At 46.8% G+C, this 24473-nt stretch overlaps 1 protein-coding gene across 1 annotated transcript in view; it reads right to left on the reverse strand.

Annotated features, from left to right (window-relative positions):
- Window positions 1-24473, reverse strand: part of LOC119464173 (uncharacterized) — a 214439-nt gene that overhangs the window by 152451 nt on the left and 37515 nt on the right. The window contains exon 2 of the mRNA XM_037725050.2: window positions 18253-18564. Coding sequence (XP_037580978.1) covers window positions 18253-18499 — 247 coding nt within the window. The 5' untranslated portion in view covers window positions 18500-18564. The remainder of the gene's footprint in view (window positions 1-18252; window positions 18565-24473) is intronic.

Here is a 24473-nt window from a genome sequence, read left to right on the forward strand (position 1 = left end):
AAAGTGATAAAAAGGCCAACTGTTTCCAAACTATTTAAAATCTGTTAGATCGAATGGAGTATTCTGTTTAATTTCGCTGTACACGATTCTTCAAAATACTTTTTCCTTAACCCACCCACTGCCACAATTTCTATTGTAATATCTCCATCTCTCATGTATGGTGGTATATAAAGCCATATCCTCTCATCTCGATCTTCACAAAGTTAGTATTCCACACTGTAAAACAGACACTTAGTTACATTCATTTACCCCTCAAACCAGAACAGATTGGAATATTCTACCATCGCCGAGCGCTAATATCACAGATGCTGTTCTCTTTAAACCAGCAGTGGGTTACTTGATTCAAGTGTCTTCGCAGTGTTATTTATTATTCGTATGTTACACTGAATTTCACGTTAATCTGTGTATTTCTATCACGGTGGTATGCTTCTGAATATTGCACTACTCATTGTATGCTATTTTATATGCCCCTCCGCTCTCTAATTGATACATACATGTAAAATTAACTTCCGGGGCTTTATGCACCAAAACCACGATTTTATATTTTGAATTTCGACCACCTGAGGTTCTTTAACGTGCACCCAACGCTTGGTACAGGGGTGTTCCTGCATTTCGCCCCCATTTCTCTACTATGCAAGCACAACAGCCAGCATCCGCTGCCAGCGACGCCCCTCTCTTCATCTTCCTGTTTTCTAGGCCCCATAAATCTATATATTTCTTTCGCGATCCGTGAACTTGCATTTTGCACTGCTCAACCGTTTATCGTCCACGTGCTGGACGTACGGCTTTTTTTTTTTTTTTTGCATTGGCCCACCGTCACCGGATACGCAGATTGAGACGGCTCCGTCTGCAGCGCCGAAGGCACCGGCTACGTAGCCGGACCTGCGCGAAGCGGGAATAGCGTAGCGAAGCTTGGGCCTCGCATCGGCGCGCATCGCTGAACCCATTTCCGAGGCGCCCAGCAGCACTCTTCAGACTGGGGTTCACTGGGCAGCAGCTTAGCGTTCAGAATGAAGTGCCCTGCGTTCCCCCGATCGTAAGCTGCTTTAGATGAAATGCATCGTCTTTTGTTTCTTATATAAAGAAAGGTGTGTCGATAAGGACGGCGGACCCGTCTCGCTACTTCTTACGAATACATTTACTGCTTGAGTGACTTGTTCCTTTTCTAAGAAGAAGAAGGGCGCTCCCTCTCTGCGCTCAGAATATTTCTCATCACGAGCAAGTCCATTACGGTCTCACGGTTCGCGTTTGCGTCTTGCTGAAACTTGCGGAAGCCCCTACATTGCGGAACAGGTGCACTAATCAGCGTTTTTTTTTTTTTTTGTGTGTGTGTGTGTGTGTGTGTGTGTGTGTGTGTGTGTGTGTGTGTGTGTGTGTGTGTGTGTGTGTGTGTGTGTGTGTGTGTGTGTGTGTGTGTGTGTGTGTGTGTGTGTGTGTGACTGCGGGGTTAGTGTCTGTACTAATGCGAGCTCGAACGTAACACAGCAATACGCTATGTTAATTTTCCTTTATAGTAGTGTCATGTATGTATATGAGAAAACATGATGTCGATAACATCAAACGACTTCTTAAAATCTGTGTTTTGTTTTTCGAGAACTGTCCGAACTTTCGAGCGTTCTGCCAATTCAAGAACTTGTTGAATCAATGTTCCGCCATGGCAGCTGCCTACCGATATAGGAAGGGGGGGGGGGGGGGGGGGGGGGGGGCGAGGGGATATAAAAAACCTGCTGTATACTTAAAGATAACTGCATGTTAAATATAATGTAGGAGCCATTCACCACGGCGTCCTTCATTGCCCATAGTGTAGCTTTGGGGCGTTTAACATCAGCATTATTTCGAACACTGGTATAGAATGTGAGGCCTATACAAGTGAAGTATGACGGTATGGGCCAAGTTCCATTTTTTTTCATTTGACAAGTTAAAAACAAAATGACAATGTGCACCATATACACCTCGTTCTTGTTAAGGGCGCTATGCCTGGGACATTAGAGCAGTACATGGTATACGTCCTCGTCGTCGCCATATTTGGTATGCCGGGTAGGACACACGCTCAATTCGAAATGCGAGTCTACGACGTGCTCAGTCCTAGCGATTCCGAGGCGCAAACGATGGAAGAGGTTGCCGGCGCATCGTAGAAGCTGATGATCCAATTGGTACTAAGGTGGGGGTCAGCTTCACATAAAACATATTACTTCCTGCAGGCCTAGAAAAAAGGATTATGTCTATCAAGATAGTTGCCTCTCTCAGTGAACCGACTCGATGGTTCTATTTTGCGGATATTCTCTTTTGAGGCCCCGTAAAACGTGTATTCTGTCCGATTTGGACAGTGGGATAAAGCGGAATTTTGAACTGCCAGCCACATTAGCCAACGCACCCGCTAATTCGTTTGCTCTTATTCCACAGTGACTTAGAACCCGCTGATGTTTATAAATCGGCATCTTCAGTGCGTTCTTTCCGGACAGCATTGGTCTTACAGGCATATGAGTAAACTGAGCTCGTTGAGCTGAGTGAGTGAGTGTAAGCCGCGCGAAATGTCTAGTGGCATCTTTAGTGCAAGTGAGAACCGCCGAAGAATCTGCTATGACACCCGTTTTCGTAGCGTCTTTGTTATCTTGAGAAATCCGATAACTAGTAAAATGGCCACAATTCCGGATGTCGTTGACAAAGATTGATGTTTCAGCTGGTATCCATATTCTTTGTTTGTGTATTATCCACACTCTGGGGTGACATCAGCTGATTTTAAGCTTTCTTTCGTGACGGAGCTATCTGTGCACACGTAAATAAAACGCGCCGCGGTCGCTCAGTGGCTATGGCGTACCCCTGTTAAGCTGGAGGTTGCGAATTGGACCACTGCTGTGGCGGCCGCATTTCGACGAGAGAGAAATGAAAAAGCGCTCGTGTACTTATAGACTTAAAGAGTACGTTAAAGAACCCTACGTGGTCAAAATTAATCTCAATTCCCCCGCTACGGCGTGCCTCATAATCATGTCGTGGTTTTGGCACATAAAACCGTAGAATATAATAAATGTATACGTAAACGAAGCTTTGGTATTTGTGAAATATATGATCTGAGGCCAACTTCGTCGCTGCAACTGCTGGGACGTCATTTTTCATGCGATGGCACTGGATTACCGTCTTAGTTATTGGTAGTTCCAGAAGCCAAAAAGAGCAGCCCAAGTCCGAATGCCAGAAAATGACACTGGAACCCCCGGTACAGTACATATCGTTCCAATACACCATATATCTTTGGTTCTCGGATGGTTCTGAATTCGTGAAACAAGTGGCTGTGAACAGTGCTTCATGATAAGTAGGGAAAAGTGGCGAAACGTGCCCATGCTATACGGATCCCATATATAGTCATGAGAACGTAACTATGAAGGCAAAAGAGAGTAAAACAAACTGCTCGACAAAAGTGTTCGACTCAGTGGAAATTCGTTTGAAAAACGTACGGCATAAATCGTCCGTCCCTCTTTGCCGTTTCCCTTTGCCATGCCAACGCCTTTCTTGCTCGCCTCTGCCTCGTCGCTCCCCGTCTCCCTCCTACTACCGCTGCTTTTTCAAAAAGGAACGGGCGCAGCTCCTAGAGATGATGCTGCCATGATGACCCGACTCAAAATTCCTCTCCTTACACTGCCTGGTCATCCCAAACCCACCAACGTGGACGTGGAAGGTGTGCCTGTAATAACACTAAAGCGCCTAAAGAAAGTCCTAACTCATGCCCCGCTACCTGTCGACCGCGTAGCAGGCGCGGGAACTCCAGCTGTTACTTGGATGTGTGCCGCCCGTGTTGCTGTTGCCGGACGCCATACTTCTGTTTTGTGTTATGTCTTGGAGCTGAGCTCACACAAAATCATGTTAGGCATTGCAGACTTGATTTTCTGTAGGCACATTCGGCCCTTATTGACTGATGTGTGGGTGTTTTCCAACTCGCCTTACCGTATCTCATTGCGCCACCTTATCCTACGCCGTGTCGGCTAGGTCCGTCGATTAGGTTTGCCTACTTCGTCTAGCCATGACTTATGTATACGGATACGTATACTGCCGTTTCACCCAATCCTCCTGTCTCCGACGGCGATTACATCGTGTCGATCAACACTACCGCCCTCCTTTCGCAGAACTTCGCATTCCCACACACGGTCGTCAGTATAAAGGACAATGCCACCGTTCTTCCTATATATGGTGAATTCCAGACCGTGCTGTGGAGTGCTACCTCGCGGTATATACTCGAGTGTGTCGAGAATAGACTGGATGACAGGCCATTCAAAGAAGCAAATACCTTGTGGGCCTCGCCTCACAGCTCATCAGCCCAGAAAGCCACCCGAGCTCTTCTACGGTATCCTAAAGGCACCATACTTGAGTCTCCGACTGTAGGTACGCTGCACTTAACTTAGTCCATGTGAAAGTGTAATCAAGCCACGTGTCCCTTTCTCTTTCTTACCCTCCCCCACCCCGCTACTCACGCGTAGGATAGCTAACTGGAGAAAGTCTAGTTAACCGCCTTTCCTTCCTGCCTTTCTCTCTCACTCTCTATCGGGGTATATTCCCTGTAACCATATGGCCCCGGCCTGCGACTACCACATTTATGTATTTACTGGTGACACCCCTTCGCCTATCACTCTTGGTTCGGGCCCTACAACTGCAGCATTAAATGCTTTGACGAGAATGATCACTCCTGACCTTCCGGCCCAACATGAGGACGCACTTCGCAGCTTTCTCGCCTTCTACCGGGACGTTTCCGATCTCCATGACTGGCCCCTGGGCCAAACATCTGTTGTGAAGCATCGGATACACACCAGCCCGACGGCCCGACGGCCCTAGCGGGTCTCCTGCACTGAGCGCCAAATCATACGAAGGAAGTGGATAAGATGCTTCCCGAGATATCATTGAACCTTCTTGCAGTGCTTGAGCTTCACCTGTCGAACTCGTCAGAAAAAAAATATAACAGCTGGCGCTTCTGCGTCGACTATCGGCATCTTAACAAAGTAACAAAAAATACGTGCATCCGTTGCCGCGGATGGATGACGCCCTCGAGTGCTTATATGGTGCAAAATATTTTTCTTCGATAGATCTTCGCTGCGGGTACTGACAGATTGCAGTTGACAACATGAATCGTGAAAAGACTGCTTTTATTAGATATGAGTCTCTATCAGCTTAAAATGATGTCGTTTTGCATCCATCCATCCATTCAAGCTATATGATGCTCCGGCTAGATTTCAACGTGCGTTATACGCCCTCCCTCACGGTTTTAAGTGGCCAATCTGCCTGTGGTACCTCGATGACGTCATTGTCTTTTCACCGGCGTTTTCCACGTACCTCGAGCGTCTTTCGACCTTCTTTCTGTTTTCTGCAAGGCCGGACCTGTACAGCTCAGTTCGTAGAAATGTCACTTCGGTAGCCGGCAACTTACTGTGCTCGGACACCTCATCTATTCTTCTGGCGTCCGTCCCGACGCCGAGGCAGGTCGCGCCGTCAAGAATTTCCCAGTGCCGACCTGTGCTAACGACCGTCGAACCTTTTTGGGCCTCTGCTCATACTTCCACCGGTTCGTACGCAATTTTGCTGACTTGACCAGCCTCTCACAGAACTTCTTAAGACACAGCTTTTGTCTGGAGTCCTGAACAAGCTACTGCATTCGCTAAGCTTATCGTGTGGCTCACTTCACCGTCAATTTGGGACGAATTTACCGTTCGGTTTGCCGTTACTCCCATCCTGTGAATCCCCAGCCCGCTGGCCGCCTTCCGCCCCTCGACGTTACATTCGAGCCGTTCTTTAGGGTAGTTACTGGCCTCCTTGGCGCTTTCCCGCTATCTGTTAGTGGAAATAAGTAGATAGCAGTCGCTACGGACTACATGACCCGGTACGCGATCGCACGGGGTCTTCCAACCAGCTGCGCAACCGACGTTCCCGACTTCCTCCTCGACGACGCCATAATTTACCACGGCGCTCCTAAACAACTCCTCACCGTCCGAGCCTTCTCTCTATCAAAGGTTGTCCAGGACCTATCGCACTCCTGAGCTACAAAACACAAGTTCTCCACGGAAAATCACCCTCAGACCGAATCACCCTCAGAGCACCTCGATAGAACCATCACAGACATGCTTGCCAGGTACGTTGTACCAACCATTGTGATTGAGACGCCGACCTGCCATTCGTAACATTTGCTTATAATTCCTCCCGGCATACTCTGCGGGTTCTTGTCAGTTTTATCTCTTGTACGAATGAGACGCTACGTTGCTTTTTGTCCCACATGAAGCGATCCTCGAGTCATTGGAGGCTGTTGGAATTAGTGGATCATGTTGGAATTGGTGCAATGTTTCACTGGATCCGTGACTATTTGACCAGAAGGTCCTTCTTTGTGCAGACCGAAGAGGCCCCACTGCCAACTATTATACGTACGGTGGCGTCCCACAGGGCGGGGTATTGAGCCCCATACTCTTTAACCAATCTATGGTTGGCCATGCTGAACCCAAGACAATTCACCTATCAATGTACGCTGATGATATTTGTCTTTGGTCTTCTGCGGTGATTCGTCTTCAAGTGCGCGCAAGAATTCAGCAGGCAGCCACCCTAACTTGTTTGTATCTCCGAACACAAGGCCTTAGTATATCCATCGAAAAATACGCGTTAATCGCGTTTACGCGCAAACCCATGACACGGTACCCTGTTTCGCTCAATGGCCAGGCTATCACATACCAGAAGTCTCATCGCATCTTTGGTGCGATTATTGACCTTTCATGGAGCCCCCACTGCATCTACCTGAAGCGGAGACTAATTTCGGTTGTACATGTCATGAATTTCCTGTGCGGAAAAACCAGGGGCATGTCGGTACGGTCTCTGCTGCAGCTATACAGAACACTGTTTCTGGGCTTTTTCCCAAAAACCAGCTTGCCGGTTTTGGCGAACACATGCAAAACAAATATTCCCACGCTCCAAATTTAGCAAGGCCAGGCTCTACGCTCTACGGACATGTCTTGGACTACCCCGATGCGCCTCGACTCATCCAACAATTATGATTGTTAGAGACTACTTGGTTCCAACATACATCACGGTTGACAACCTCAGAGCACACATTCAACATCTGTGTCGCGCACCCAGTCACTACATTGCTGCTGCGCCGGCACACAGACTTCAAGCCACATTTTCTAATCTTGTTGCGACACATCAAGGCTGCCTTCCATCGGGCTTTACACCAGCAGCAAGACCACTGCTACTCTTGTGGTGCCAACGACAGCTACAAGCAGACCTCCCGATTCCGGGAATTACGAAGAAGACCCGTCTTTCCACAGTGGCTCTACGACAGTTGACTTTGTCATTATTGAACGAGGCATATGAACAAAGAACGCACAATTACACCGATGGATCTGTCTCAGCCCCCAGCTCCACAAGCGCTGCTATCATCCCGGCCTTACAAGTCACAATGAAGTTTAAAGTGTCCCACATAACGACATCTACGGCAACAGAACTTTCCGCCCTACGTACCGCTGTTAATTACATCACACAATCAAAACTTGGAAAATGGATCATCTTTTGTGACTCGGCAGCCCTTCATAGTTTGCCTTACGACGCAAGACGCATGAACAGCTGGTGTTTGAGACCAGAGAGGTTCTCCATCAAGCCCTCATAAACGAACACGGCATCATCTTCCAATGACTTCCGGGGCACTGTGGCATTGTCGCAATGACCTTGCTAATGATGTCGCCCGGTCAGCCCATAAAGAAACCCTGACCATTCCTATACCCTTATCAAGGACAGACGCTGCGAGGGGTCTTCGTTTACTTGCTCGAACCAAGACTGAAACTTCATGGAACAAACCAATTTTCTCGAACTGTCGTCTGCACCGACTGGATCCTGCACTGAAGCTGCAGATTCCATCGAACTTCTCCCGCCTTGTTATCACTTTACTTTGCCGCCTCTGGTTAGGGGTGGCTTTTACGAAAGCCTACTCATTCCTCTTTGGAATGTCCACCGCACCGATCAGTGACTCATGCAACTGTGAAGAGACGATCCAGCACGTGTTGTGTTTTTGTAATCTTTATGAGATCGAGCGCGACGTTCTTCGGAATGTGTTAAACCGATTAAACAGCAACCCATTTTGAGAGACAAAGATTCTTGGACCATGGCTCCACGCGTCGCAGGCTTACAAAGCGACGCGGGCGTTATTACGATTCATGAACTCGACTGGCCTCAGTGACCGGTTGTGAAGTGTTGGACAACCACACGTGTTCACAAGAGTGCCTTCTTCCCTGTCTCTCCTTTCCTTCTTTTCATATATTTCAACCCCTTCCCCCATGTAGGGTAGCAAACCGGACGTGCGTCTGGTTGACCTCCCTGCCTTCCCTTGCTTCTTTTCCTCCTCCTCCTCTTCCTCTTTCCTGCCGCTCTTGACATGACGTCAGAATACGCTCCTGACCCAATCTCTAGAGTTGTAGAGGCACGCCAGCTTGCAATCTTTCGTCTTAACACTTCACAGGAAAAGCAACAACGCGTCTACTGCGCCCGCCACCGCGATGCCCACTTAAGATGAAGCTTTAGGTCGGGTACAACTCTTACGTGGCCTATTCAAATACATGTAAAACGCAGAAACGCTTTTCTGAGATAAACTCTGGACCGAATTTAATGAAATTTAGTGCATTTGAGAGAGAAAAGGCCAACTTCTAGCGACTGTCGGAAGCCGAATTTCGATTTAGGGCCTGAATTTTTTTCTTTTTTCAAAAATTTGAAAGTTCGAAAAAATTAGAAGCACAAAGTTTACAAATGAATAGTTCTGCATCAAAAGCAGCTATCACGCTCTGTAAATGGCATTCATTAGATCATTCAAAGCGGAAAAATTCTATATGTCAATATAAGTCTTACGTGAATTCGTTACGTTGAGTACAAAGGTTCTGCAAAAGCTGTATTTCCATATTACTAATCTTTTTTAGATTCATGTGTAACATCTGAATTTTGTCCGCTTTAGATGTACTATTATAAGCAATGCGCAGAATTGTGAAATCCTGTTTCACTGCAGAGTTACTGAGTTGTAAACTTGATAGTTTCGTTTTCTGAAAATTTGTCCTTTCTGCCAATTTGTAATAAAAAATTGACGACTTAAATCAAAAATTCCAAACCATCAGTCCATCAGTTCCATTTTAAGTTTTTCTTTGAAATGCAACAAACCTTGTCAAATTTGGTGCGATGGTTGCCGAGAAAAACGAATTCTCCTTTTACACGTATTTAGATGGGAGCACCCAAGCTAAAAATTCCTCTTAAACTCGGGTGATATGATCCTTCTTTGAAAAGCGTCACGGCCAGTTGACCTCTGCAAGAAGTTTATTTCGTCTTACTCTCGGCCCGTACCTTGTCTTGCGCCGAGTAACCGACGTCACATATGAAATCACGCCTCTAGATCCCACCAGGGCTCAACCTTCTTGCAATGTCGTCCACGTCAACAACTTCAAGCGATACCACTCGGACCTAGGAAGCACCGGCACGGCGCCTTCGCCGCCGGGGGTCAAAAGGCACCGTCAGAGACGAAGCTGAAGACGAAGATGCTCTTTTATTCCTGCCTACTGGCTTCCATCTTGTATGCCATCGAAGGCTATGTAAATAGCCTGCAAATGTATTTTAAACATCTCGTCTTCTGTAACAATATTTCATTCATATTAGAAGGGCCGAAATACTGCAACCACTTTATTCATTTTATTTGAGTCATTGGACTGTACTGCGCCCAGTCTTCTTACAGTTGGCCACTCTAGACCGATGGATGATTAGAATGGAATAGATTAAGGCCGAGTAAGTTTTTTTTCTTTAATATGCCGACCAAGAAGAGTTTACATGAATGCGAACGTAGTGAGTCGCATTCACGTAAAGGACGATAATACGCTATGTGAAGAGGTATCGTCTTAATGCCCCATCGGGGTGTAGCTTGAGAGAATGCAGAGGTCGCCTTATGCGAATTCATGTCAATGCTTGCACATCGAATTAAGATGATGCGCACGCTAAGAATTGAGATACGCTACTGGTGCTCGCGTGGTTTGCTGGCCAGTACGGCTGTTGGTTCAAACAAGACTGAAAGATCCTCGCCCAGCTCTTGTAAAGAATACCGAAAAACAAAATGTGAACGGGGGTATAAATACGATGTGAAGACGTCAGGAACGAGAAGCATGAGCCACACAACCTTACTGATGAGAACGTAGGAACGTAACCACTGCAGTATGACAAAGGTTGTTGGAGCGATGCAAATTTACTCTTTGACAGATAAGAAGGCCATAGAGCGAGAGATAGAGAGATAGCAGTTGCGCACTACCACGGCCATTTCCAGCACAGGTAACAGTTAACGCTGTAGTCTGTGCTAAAGTCGATCGGGTAGCTTTTTTTTTTTTTCCTTTAGAATTGTTAGTGCATTCGTGGCCTTCTGCTGCGACGGGTTGTGTGGTAGGAATTCCAAAATGGTTTGCTCTGATAATGGCCTGTCATCAGTGCGAGCTTGAGCAGTGGCGAGAGCTCGTCCAAGGTAGATATACCTGGTAGCGAAGCTTCCATAGAAGCCCATACGTTCAAAACATGGCGGTTATTCGGCGGTCCATGGGGCTTAGCGCCATCTGTGTGAGGAGGGAACACTTCCGGGGGAAAAAAACAATGTGACGTCATATTCGTTAAAAACAGAAGTGACGTCATTTTGTTCTCAAAGGCGCGAAATTAGTTTTCCGAGGCCTGCCCCTACAGCTGTATATTCAAATGCCCCGCCATACGACTTGATGGGCGTTGCGAGCTTTCAGCGCGGAAACCGATGCAGGAAAAGGTCAGCCGTACGGGTGCGAAATCGCATCCCTGCACAGAACACACTTTCTTTGGAGGCCGACGAACGCTTTGGGCGTAGAGTGCTCGTCCTTTCGTCGGACGCCAAGCCCGTCGGCCAGCGCTGTCGCACGAAAACAACTAAATTAAACAATTATCCGGCGGTCGCAACTTACTGCTTTTGACTGAATAGTTTAAGAAACAATGAGACTACCCGCGTCACCAAATTCAGACAAACGTCGGCAAGCAAAACAGCACAACATGTGAGGGGGGCGTATTATAACAGGTTAAATTTACGAGCGCGCCTTTCTGCACACTTCAAGAGCTGCATTGCATTGCAAGTGATAGCGGCTTCAACGCCCGCCGCTATCGGTGGGCGCTCTTACGGTGGGCGCTGAAAAAAGGTATTTATTGATAATGATCAAGTAAGTTAGAGTTGTTCTTTTCTCGCCATGCGTATATAAAATTGATTAGGAATTGTATTTTCGTTTAATGAATCTAACTGTGTCTCTCTTTATTTATAAAACGCTTTTTTTTTTTCTTTCCCAATGTTTGTTCCCTCCAAACATAGTCGCGCTTCAATCGCTGCTCCCATAACCACCCTTGCTGATGTCGGTGACAATTCGTTCTGAACCGCTTTTCGCCCGAAGCTTCGCGACCTATGTGAATCGACCTTGGCTCGTCTTTGTACGCTGTAGCGAGGGCAGTGACACAAAACATGTTAACGGGTCTCCTCGCGAATCGTGACCACAGTCATCACAAGTAGCGTTGTCAGCCATTCCAATACGAAAAAGAGTGGCTGCGTGCGCTTTGTCCGTTCGCCTTCTTCCTTCCTTCCAACGAATTGCGTACTAAAAAGAAAAAGAAAAAACAAACAATACGAAACCTCCTGCCCCTCCCCCGCCTAGTGTAGGGCAGCAAACCGAATTTCTTGATCTGGTTATCCTCCCGGCATTTCTCCTTTCCTTCGTCTCGTCTCTGTCTAATGCTTTTTAGGCAAACTGACATGTCTCTAACGCAACTGTTATATTTTACAGCAACGCTTTTAAGGAAAGTTTCGCAGCCATTTTTTTTTTCTTCGAAAGCTGGCATGCGGTGGCGTGCTCGGTGTCAGCCAGGAAAGCAGCTTGCGTCAGTCTGAAATTTTTTTAGTGAAACGTAATTATCAATCATTATAAAATAGCCGTTACCTTGTATATACTTTACTCGAAAAGACAACAACGTTATGTGCCGGGTGGTTTTAGACAGTAATCCGTAATTTTTGTTTCTAACGTCGCATTTCACCGGCTCCACGTTGGAAGTCAGCTAGGAGTTTGTACGGATGCGGCAGTAGAAACACTCCGTGATCAGCCATGCAGCTTGCGTGGGAGCCCCGCAGCGGGCGGAGTAATAACTCCTCTTGAATGAGCAGCGCTTCTGTGTATATTGGCCCAGCAGGGTCATCATCTTTATTTTGGCTAACGTTACGTTCACTGGGAAGCAGCTGCTGAAACTAGAAACCCTGATTTCAGAGTGGGTAGGCAGAAACAAACGAATGTGAGCCCAAAATATCGGCACTCTGGGCAAACAACCGCCGCCAGAGAGTAGTTAGTTGCCTCATTTTTCACTTTCTCACTTTTCCATGTTTCTCTTTTTTACCGCGTTGCCCCGTTCGCACGACACGGCTTCGCGCGCATGTAAAAGCCGAGGTTGCAGTGACTAATCAAATTTCACCACTGAAGCAGAATGCGTAGCAAGCTGTTCAGTTGCCAGACGTGCGAAAGCTTCTTTCCCTGATGGCTGCGTTGGGAAGCGCGAGCACGTACGCCCGCTGACTAGTCAGGGTAGCATAATTGGCTGTTTATACTGGCGGCTCTTCCGAATTGCTTAGCTGTCCACTTAGGCATGCCTCAGTGGCCACGTAACGCCGACACACGAGAATATAGGGTTGTAACGATTTTAAAAAGGAAGAGCTACAGCGTTCCTCTGACTGTCGTCCTAAAGTATGTCAAGGCGAAAACCGCATGCACGCGTCTTTGACGCGCTCCCACGCGCCGGTGTGCTGCACCGTGCCTGCTGGACTAAATCGCAAAAGCGTGCTTCTCTATTTCCCAGCGCCGTGCCAAGACCATCGGGGGCCGATTTCATCTGCGCACCGAGTTGTAGGAGTTCTGCGCATGCTCCTATTGGTTTGATCTTGCACGCTTTTCTTCAGTCGCACCACCACCGACAGATGCCCTCTCATATAGACGTGACTTGTCACGTAATGGACGCATTCTTGTGGCTAACGTCCAAATGCCACGATCGTTCTAATTCAATCACTCTGAAAGCACACTGGTTCAGCATCAATATACCACGTTTAGGTTGCATTTCTTCCAACCCTGTCATTACTATCTTTGTTCTCTTCTGCAGCGTTTTGGGGAAGTATTTTTCAGAATAGCCTGTCATCATCATGGCCGCTCGGTAGCCCATGGGACCCTTGCTGGGCCGCTGCTGATGACTGGCTTTAGCACTTTCGCTTGCGTTCTTGTTTCACAACTACGGCAGGCCGCTTTGGTCATACCACATCTGCACACTGTACGGGTTTCATAACTGTGAACAACATGCGAAAGCTTTATTACCACGACTGTGAGCACTGCCCACCATTTTGTGAACTTTGCTTATGTCGGTGGTTAATTACTTCATTGGATATGAGTTAATGGCATTAAAAAGAATAAAGTAGCATATAGCGTTTACAACTACAATGCATGGTAGTCTTCATAACACCTCTAATGTTTTTACGCTGATGAGGAAATCGACAACGAATAAATCTGTTGATCGCAAGGAGACTATTGGAAGGCTTCTGCAGCGATTTGTGGGCAGGAGGTGAGAGGATTAGCTGTATCGCAAGGACATATGCCCACCAAAGTCACCACAGGCTCGAAATTTGGTGCTAGTGGGCGAAAAAACGAACTATTTTGCCTCTCTCTAGCATTGTGATTAGGACTGCGTGCACATGACATGAACGCACCGAACACTTGTAGTGGCATGTACATTAATCCATCCCTTTCAAATAATTTTTTTCACTGTCCCACTGTCTCGCCTTCCCGATATATTTTACAGACTGTAAAAGTTCGTTGTCAGTTTTTTAATGAAAGAGAACAATTACAAAAGTAGTATTTATCTGTGCGTGTGTACTGGACACAGCCTCGAAAAAAATTGGGCTCACTTTGCGAATTAATAATGCAGCTATCGCTGTTGCTTCGCATATCTCTCACATAAATGTCTGTTATTTGTCTGCCATTCAGTTAACCTTTCCAAAAAGCCTTTGCATCTTGTTTTGGCTATTGGCGCTGAGCCGTGCTCCCTCAAGGGCTGCAGAAGATAGCGCCAACCTTGCCCTTTCCTCAAGAACCACTTACTACTTTGGCTATCGATCAGTAAAAACATGTACATTAAAGGCATCTACATGGAATAAAAATTTGTTATGGGGAATTCTTCCTCTAAATTTTCACATGTGCAGCGCGGAATAACAATCTAGATAAAGCGCACACAACATTGGGAACTTGAACATTGAGGATAGCTGAATAATTATGTTAGACACAGTCTGTCTTATGTCTCAATAAAATTTGAAGTAGATGCATGTTGAAGACAGCGCAACTTTAACTTTGCATTTGGTTTATATGGAGAGGCGGACACAGCTTAGCCACAGCCAATAATGAATTCGTTAACAAAATATCACTAATTACCATTTTAGTTACTCACTCTACGCCCTACGGTACAGATATTCAGGCTCCTATTCTCAAAAATTATTTTAATATGTAAACTTTTTTAACACGTCAGAAGCTAGTCGACTGCAATTTCGATATACGAATAGCTGAGCACCACACACTATGACGAACAAATCGGGACAATTTTAGGTAAAAAGGGACACCTGAGAACCACATCTGTAAAGCTAGCGGAAAACCAAAACTTAATCAAGGGAGGCCAACTCGAGGAGACGTTCTAGCCAACAGCGACTGAATGAATAATCGGAATTGGGCGACAAGCAAAAAGGGTCCGCGAGTCTGGGGCTTCGCCCAGCGGAGGAACAGCTGCGCCGAGGACACGGAACCCAAGGGTGGCACGTAGGGCTGCGCGTGCGCGCGAACGCCGCGGTAAGGTCATTTCCGTTTCAACGCAGAGCCGCCAGGGCGAGGTCAGACGCCGCACAATTGGCTCGCACAGAAACGTCGACGACCCGCTGCATGCTCCCGCTTGACTGAAAGCGCCAGCTCTAATTCTGGACCAGGACAAACTGCATTCGCCACTCTGCGCACAGCGATGTGACGCCTGAAAGCAACCGACCGAAATAAACACTCTGCTGTGCGACAGAGCAGCGTGCACAGAGGCGCGGATCTCGTCCAACCGGGCGCGGCGGTGGGATGGGTTACGATGACTCCTCGCACCACTTCACCGGACAGGCGTGCGCACGGGGACACAGCGAAGCCCTGCGCTTGCCCTCCGAGCGCGATCTGCGAATCGAGCGCTCGCCAGAGTCATTTGAGCCATCACGTTTCTTGCTATCGCTATCTCGACAACGGGCCTCGATCGCATCCTTGCGGAAGAGGGGGGTGTAACATCGGAACTGTGCGCCAACGCTTTCTATTTTCAGAGAACTCTTAAAGACTCGTTAAGCGCACTAGAGCTTTTTCCTTACCAGTGAAGCGACAGGATGTGAAGCAAGTTCTGACCATGTATCTTGCCTCTTCCGCGTATTATTTATTTGGCGAGAGCCGCGAGCGAACGGAGAAGAAAATGAAGAAATAGATGTAAAAACAGAAGAAACTACTTCATCTTGTGCGTTAATTGCAAGGCTTACACTTGTCCCCTCATTTACACGCAAGTTTTCGTCAAGCTAGCTACGCGACTCAACTGCAAAACAAATTGCGCAGAATATTGTAAATATCCACCTATCATTAGAATTCGAATATATTACGAAGGGCAATTTGGAAGCCAAGAAAAGAAACAAGCAAACAAAAAACGTATACCCGTGAATGTAACGAAAGGAAAGGCATTTTTCTTTATCATATTGTTACGTAGGAAGACGCAGACGAAAAGCTACATACAAGTATATTTACAAAGAAATGCGCCACACTTGGCCAAGAAGCCACAGCCCGCAGTAGCCTCTAAATCTTCGTCGTCGTCTTCACTCTGCTCGCCTCTTCGTCAAGGCAAATACTGTTCCGTAGCACTACCCACGGCGGCAAAAGCGCCGTCCCGGAGCAATTAAAGGCCGGACTCGGAAGCAATGTAGTAGGCCTTGAGCCTACTGACGTGCACGACATCACTAGATGCCAGAGTAGGCGGCGAGGTCGAACTCACAGGTTCAATTTCGTACGTCACAGGCATCACCTGGCGCAGCACGCGGTAGGGCCCTGTGTATCGCGAAAGGAGCTTCTCTGAAAGTCCGACGTGACGAGAGGGCGACCACAGGAGCACGAGCGCACCAGGTGAAAACGTCCACCTCCACCAGATATGTTACGTAGGAAGACGCAGACGAAAAGCTATATACAAGTATATTTACAAAGAAATGCGCCGCACTTGGCCAAGAAGCCACAGCCCGCAGTAGCCTCTAAATCTTCGTCGTCGTCTTCACTCTGCTCGCCTCTTCGTCAAGGCAAATACTGTTCCGTAGCAATATAAGAACAAAAATATTTACGTGCCGCAAATTTTTGTTGCCTGATTATAATAAGTGAGGCAATTTTCACATGCCGAAACCCAACATAGCACTTGTCTTCATACTTGGGATATCAATTCACTTTTTGTGGCCAGCGACCGGCTGTGACCACGATCTCCAGTATTTTTTACTCAGAAGATGGTCTGGAGCCCAGCCGGTTTAAAGTTGCAGGTGTTGGACGTCGTACCGAGGACAGGTGCACAACAGGTGCTCGGTGGTTTCCTTGCACCTATAGGATTGGACTTTGGATTGGACGTTGGACTATTTATTGGATGTCGCACCTACAGGATTGGACGTTGGACCATCGGCCATTCCAATGCGGTAGGAAAAGGCGTTCGCAAACGTGAATTTCAGCCGTAAGCTATTCGATCACGAGTGCGTTTCTGGAAGTGCACCTGCCCGAGTGACCATTTATAGTCATCCTGTGCACCCTCGGGCTAGCACGCAGTGTTTACGCTCTCCCTGTTTTCTTCTTCGGTTCCCTTACCCTAAGTGTAGTGTTTCAAAGCGAACACTCGTCTTGATGATCTTCCTGCTTTTCGTATTCTTGCTTTCATTCTCTCTTTCTATTCATTTTTGCTAACTATCGTCGCTAACGCCGTGCTTCCTCAGAAAAGACAATATCATCATCGGCCGTCGCTTAATAATGGAATTATAAAGAACATTTAAAACCAATATTTGAAAAGGTCCTTCCCTCGGCAATAAGTGTCTTTGGTATCTGGTTAGATTTTAAATAAAGTAAGCATGTAAATACTCGTTTAATGGCTTCTTTGCGCGTTCTTTCTATGATACATTAACAAAAATGGGCCACTAATAGCGGACATACTATATAGCAAATTATAAATTATTAAAAATAACAAAAACATGTTAATAATAGAATTCCACTTCTCTTGGTTGCCTCTGCGGCTATGCGCGTTTGAAAACAGCACAGCCAAACGTAAACGCTCGTAAGTTGTGCGTTAAAATTGGGCTCATCAGAACAACGAGTTATAGCGTTTTAATGAAGACTGAAATAAGGAAGGCCGCAGCAAACATGCTTTCAAATATTAGTCTTCTGCGTTTTTTTTTTTCGTTTTTTTTAAAATATATGATCCACCGCCTCAATTCTCGAATACTCTTATTCTTTCTTCTTTTTTGGAAGTTTTGGATGCTAGGATGTTTAGCCTGTTGCCTGTCTCTGCTTTTCCTGACAGCCTCGCTGAATTATAAAGTGCCTAAACGACGCTAACACGTGCGTTCTGACGAAATGCGTGAATACAGAAAGATTCAAACAGTGGACGTAGTTCCCGTGTTATGAATGGCAATGACTATAAAACGCCTACATTAGTTTGCCAGCTGTTCGTGCAGCGAATTAGGGCAAATGTTTAGACCTCAGAGGATTTACGTGAGACAACAGACCGAGTGATGAGACTGACGTTACGTGCCAACGCCTGTACGAGAAGAATGAAATCAAGTTGGTCAACACAGCCAGTAGCGCGCGTTGGTTCAGCATAATGAAACAAATGTTGCCTTTAACAGACGTGGAGAAGAGGCGAAACGGACGAGACACACACAACACGCTATGTGAGTCTCGTCCGTCTCTTCCATTGTCCACGTCTCTTAAGCGCAGCATACGTTTCAGAATAAACGAAGCTTTGGCCTCCGTCTTAGCAAAGCGGACTGTCGCCACCCTGCCGACTATCGTGCGTCACAGGTGCAGGATGCAGGACACGAAGGGCTCGGGCCACGGCAAGCCACATACAATTCGGGATGTGCGTGAGACAGAAATGAAATGAACAGGGATTCTGAGCACCACATACCGAGGATCTGGCCGGCTATGGTGCGACCGTCCTCGCCAAGCACCGCGTTGCGCGCGTCGTAAGTGTCAGTGTACTGGACGAAGGCGTAGCCCTTGTGCATAGAGATGCCGATGATGCGTCCGTAGCGCTTGAAGAGCCGCTCCACGTCCTCCTTGGAGACCACGTGCGTGTTGAGGTTGCCCACAAAAATGCGCGAGTTGACCGCTGCCGGGTCCGTGCTGTTGGTCTGGTTGCCCACGCGCGTCATGCCGCCGGTCGGCGCCAGCTCCGCCACGGCCAAGGGTCGGGAGGCCCAAGGCCACCGAGACAGCGCTGCACAAAACAAAAGAAAACAGGCGGCTTTGTTAAGTAGAAGAACGAGCAAATATCGATTGCCTTTGCTACTAGATGTCTACAGAAGAGTTTCATGTTGGGTTAAGTGGTACATCATGTTAAGAACGAACTAGACATCTACTGCGCAAATGTATTCAACGGCTGTGTAATTCCAGTGTAACAGGCGCCTTTTCAACGACTACTGAAACCGCCAGCCGCTGAAATCCGCGAACTGCATTGGCTCCGTCGTGGGAACTGGTGCCATAGAACCAGCCCATCTCATGGATTACAACTGACTTCAACGGTCGTTGGTTTCAATGGTTGTCGACAGAGTGTTGTGACACAGATATAAAAAAGTTCCCACTTATTCATACACTCCTTCAAAACTTAGGGAAATCAAAAAAACTAAATTGTTAAATATTGAAAAGGTCAGTTAGTTCAGTCAGTTAGTTATTAGATTAATTATAAAAAAGCTTTGTTACGCGGGAGAAACAACAGCTCGCGCGAGAGCAGCATTCAGAGTAATAAAACAAGAAAAGTCAATTTCCGAGGCTGCAACAACGAAGTAAAAATAATTTCGAAGCGCATGGTTTCGAAATAGGAACACAATAAATCGCTATTGAACTAGCTCTTGAAGTCCGTGTATTAAGACCATTTATTCGTTTACAATACATCATACCTCGCACAAGGCCACAGCAGGAGGACATTACTATGCAAAAAAAAAAAAAAAATACTAAGAACAAGATGCTCATCGTCAAAAATAAACACAACGAAGCAATAACGATCTCTTTAATTCTTGAAACAACATAAAATCAAGTGGTTTCCAAAATAATGTAATAAACACACAGTAACAAACATACAAATAAAAAGTATGTGTAATCTCCTTCTCATACATATTAATAATAGCATGCGCGTATACTAATACGCATTATACACTGCGGTGAAACAGACGAGGCGACCCTTAAAGGCCAAGGCAACAGTGTTCGCTCAAAAGTTGCCATCATTAGCTTGCTTTAGCCTTAATTCGCCATCAGCCGCCCAAGGAAAAACGCGGCCTTGAATTAACAGCCACATTTTTTTTTTTTTTAGCCTAAATAGCGCATTCAACGCCTAAGATGCGCGAAGCTGTTTGTGGAGTTTCGTCACGCTTAGTTCATGTCTTTAAAGGACAATACGATTTAGATGTTATACATGTCCCTAACGCTTTGCTATGATCAAATGAGTCGTGCGTACATTGAAGGCGTCCTTTATAAGTTTGCTCTTACAATAAGTGCACCTTCACAGGTGTAGGGAACAGTCCCGAAAACGAAGTAGAGAAGAAAGAATATCCGCCATCAGTGAATAAGGTGTGCAAACAAATGGGTGGCCGCCACGCAAGATATCGCGGCATTCTCCTGTAAATCGTGTTTTGTCTGTTAGGCATTCTTGTGACGGAAGAAAGGCGAACCTTCGGGTCACATCATGATGTTTGCTCATCGGAGTTCCGGAACAATGGCTGGAATCTCGATGGCATAAAATAACTTCTTCGGTATATTTTTGCTTGCCTGGTGGCGTTTCTTTTAATCTTTATTTTAGGATGATGTGTGTTATTGTGCACACCCAGGCAAATCAACAGATAAACCGAAAGGGAGAAAAAAAAAAAAAAGAACAGACAGAGAGAGACGTAGCAATGCTCTTTTTTGTCAATTCTATCCCACGGAACATCTGCTCCGGTTGGTCTCGTACCATTTCATTCCCTTTAAAGGTCCCTTCCATTTCGATGAAATGGAGCGCTTACCAATATATTCAGCTCCTCCAAAATCAGAGTGGGTAGATGAAAGCCTGGGTCCTGGAAGCTTTTCGTAAAGCTAGAATGAATGCAGCGCATTCACTTTCTTTCCCCTAGTCAATCAAATATTTGTAAGGCCACATTTATGACAAAAGTGCGCTTACGTTTATTGCAACGTTTACTTGTAGGAAACGAACACTGCCGGTGAAACCCGAATTCCATTTCTAGTTTATCTTATGGGTAAATTGTCTGGTATTCTATCACAGTGCAGATCGCTGTTCGTTGCCAAGGTCGCAGGCCAAGAAAGAAATTGGACGGGCGCCAAAATGCTGAATTTCTAAAACTTAAACTCAAATGTTTTCTATTTGTCATTTCTTAGCGCGTTTTCTCATGGTAAGCAGAATGGTTACGCCCCTACCCACGTTGTCATTCCAATGCGACCTTTCCCTGCTTTATAAATAGCAAGAAGCGAGGCTATACACTCCGATGCATGGCTGTACACTCCGGCGCGTGTCTTCTCCAATAAATACGGGCCGTCTGACTCCAAAGCTGCGGGGGTGACGTGGCCACATGAAGGCGTCCCTTAGAAGTCAATTCTTTTAGGCTGCCCGAATGGTAATTAAGTGACACCGTCAGGAACATTCGGCGCCTCGGGGCACTCGCTACAGTTGGAATTCTCGGTCTAGCAAAGTTTCTTGGGGGCAAGCATGGGCGGACGAAGGGGCGCAGGCCGGAGTGCCTCTTGCGCTGGTCCCGTGGTGCGCGTAAATAAGTAACCGGCCCCAAAAGCAGCAGCTGTGGCCCGGCACAACAAAAGTAATCGCGCGGATCCGTGGCGGCGGCAGCGAAATGGTCAGTGCCGCGTAGCTCTCAACTTGCGCGGTTTCAGCAGGACAGACGAGAGCCGGCGGCAGCAGCCATCTCCGGCGCCGACGCTAATAAATGTAGCCAGCACAAGAAAAAAGCGAGTGGCCCGCAGGGCAACACTTGGGGCGGCAAGGGGGGAGGTTAAGGGGGGATGCCCTTTAATCTTCTTCAGGTGGTTAGGGCTATTTCCACCCCAGTCAGTAATAAAGTTGGCCAGCGAGCAAAAAAGAGCAAAGGAGGGGCGCAGTCCTACTACTTCCGCTGTTTAGCCCGAGCCCGCTAGTGGCCGGCGGCACGTCCGCGGCCGCCGGCGTGCAACAACGTGCGCTCTTGTTGCGCCGACCCGGCAACTTGACCGCAATCCCCAAATAGGCGCCAGCTGCCGCTTGGGCGCCCTGGGGCATCTCTGCCCCTACCCTTTCCTCGTCATAAGTGCGCGGCAGTGCCGTCACTCAGAGCGATGCGGGCTCGCCACTCTCGATTCCATTTCGTGGGCGGAGACTTTCGACAGCAGGCCACCACCACCATCAATACATAATTCCTTTACCGTTCTGTCGGAGCAACCACGTTCGCGTATCTTCCTACACCCGCAGCGATGCTTTTTTTTTTTTTTTCTTAGTTGTGGTCACGTTTTTCGGAAGCGAAGCGCTGCACTGTGCCTGGCCTGCGGGCACTGCACCAACTCCACGGTAATCTTCTTCCGCCGCCGATGTATAGCCTGTAATGGCGTCGCTTATGCACGCGAAAGGCTGTATCGCAGCCATGCCAAAGGGCACGTAGACAATTTAATAAACTGATCTCGCAACTTCTATTCCATTTGTACATCGTCCTTTGGCACTGGCCGGCCAGTTCAGGAAACGGCTCGGTTCGCAACAACAGTGCGTGAAAAAATTCACGCAGGAACTCCCCGAGTAGTCTAAGTATGCGTAAGCATTGTGCCACTTGCTCATCTCCACGCAGCCCGATGTCGTTATCAATGTTATGAAACTTGATCCGACTAGTATAAACCTTTATCAATCCTCATCAGTTGTTATCAACCTTATCGGACTCAATCCGAGCCTTATCAATCCTTATCGGTTGTTATCAACCTTATCGCAATCGATCCGATCCTTATCAATCCTTATCTGTCCTTATCAACCTTATCGGACATGATCCGACCCTTATCAATTCTTGTCGGCCCCTACCAATCTTATCAGAATTGCTCCGACCATTATAAGCCCTTATCGCTCTTTAGCCCCTTATCCATCCGCGTCGAACCATTGTTAACCGTGATAAGACCCATATAACCCCTTATCACTCTTTATCATCCTTATCAACTCATTGACTGATTATCTGTGTATGTTGCGCGACGTGAAGCGCATGAACCCTCAGTGGTCAGTTGCATTTTGGTCGGTGAAGGAACGCCCCAACCAAAGGCGCATCCCGCCACCACCGAAACGCATCGGGGATGTGGCGTGTTTGGCATTAAATTTTCGCAAAATCGGAATTTTCCTGATGTCTGCAATGCTCCAAGTCGGCTCTACATGTAGTCCTAGAGATGTCTTTTATTCCTCCATCACCTAATCTTTCAACAAAGCCTTCATAGAAACTGTTCTCCTTTGACATTTGTTTTGTACTCCTGTACAACACATTCATATGGTTCAGATACATTGACCTTCGGCAAGCATGTGTGATTAGCCCAGTGAGTAAGACAGTCGGCTCCTGAGCGTAGGGTCGTAGGTTCGAAACTGACATCCGCCGCCGACGTATTTTTTTCAAATTTATTTTGTTTTATACATTAATTCCGTTTTAGCGATTCGTCTTACGTGAGAGACGGACGGGTTTTCTCGTTGGGTAGGCTTAGAAATGCTTGTGCAATTAAAAGTTGTTAGCTGAAGTTACGTTAGAAAATTAGAAATCGGCCCTTGGAGGGGACTTGTGTTGTAAGTATAACCTGCCAGTACGAAAAATACTAGCGCTCCCACACCTTCGATTCTGTTACCCCGCAAGAATATGTACTATTGGCGAGTTAAAATTTGGAGGACGTTTAAGCCTTCGCTTTTAAGAGTGGAACGCGATGGCATTCAAAAGTCCCTGACTGCTTCTCACGCTTCCCGGCAACTGCAGCTTATGTAACCGTAATGTTTACCGGGAAACGCTGACGGCGAACGCTATGCACGAAGACGAGCTTTCTGGTAGAAACGCGGCCTCTTGCGTGAGCCGATCTTCCGTAATTGTTTCCCACTTTTAATATTTCAGTCTGAGAAGATTTAACATAAAAGGCATGCCCTGTCGGTGTTTTGTTTTATGACATTTGTTTGTGGGCTGTCATTCTCAAAATTCCGAGGAATAACTTTGTAGAGAATGTAAGACAAGGTTTGAGCAACTTTAGTGATAGAAGAACTTTAGTGCCGTATAGAATGTATACGGCAATTTTCGCTCACGGGACGCCAACGCCAGCAACGGCGCCGACGCCAACACCAGATTTTCTGCGACACGATACCCTTAACGCTGTCGCGTTAAAATCAAGAAACCAAGACACAAATCACACACAACGTAAACATAATTATTGTTATGAGTTTATCCGTCAATAGCGCTAGAGCAAAATATAATTTATTATTTACCTACATGGATTAAAGCGGCGGAAAGAAAAAAATGCGCAAAACATACTGTGCAGCTAAACAGAGATAACGTTAAGCTACTGCTTGAAGTACAAAAAATGCTTTGGATGTCAAAGCGGCATTCGCTTTGTCACGACGCTTGAAAAATGGATGTGTCACTAGCTTGAGCTGATATGGTTGCTTTTCTTATTCGCTCTCTCTCTCTCTCTCTCCATCTCTGTCTCCCGCTTTGTGTACGTGCATGTATATGCCTATCATTGTTTGTGCGTCTGCGTGTGTATCTGCGTGCGGGATTACAAGCGCGCGAAGTAACGGCTGAAGGTAATTTGCCTTGTGCCGGGCTCTTCCCATCTCGCCAAAATGACAGGCAGTAGCACGTTGGGCATTAAACCCACATCATAACTGACACCCACATGCTTAAATCAACGGAGGATCCACTTTTGAAATCACCACTGCAGTTCTAATATAATTCCAGGATTGGTAAGTGCGGTTTTACGGGTCGCTTTTGATTCTTGCAACCTAGTTTACTTTTATTTACTTTTTTTGTTAGGAGAGGATTTGAATCTCAGAGGCGACCTATGTGCGTTTGCGGAAGCAACAGGAGAAAGGTACGGGGCTATTACACGTAAGATGACGCCAAAACCTTTCACTTGCGATCATGAGTTCGCTTCGCG

The sequence above is a fragment of the Dermacentor silvarum genome, chromosome 1 (genome assembly GCF_013339745.2).
Source record: "Dermacentor silvarum isolate Dsil-2018 chromosome 1, BIME_Dsil_1.4, whole genome shotgun sequence".
Lineage (NCBI taxonomy): Eukaryota > Metazoa > Arthropoda > Arachnida > Ixodida > Ixodidae > Dermacentor > Dermacentor silvarum.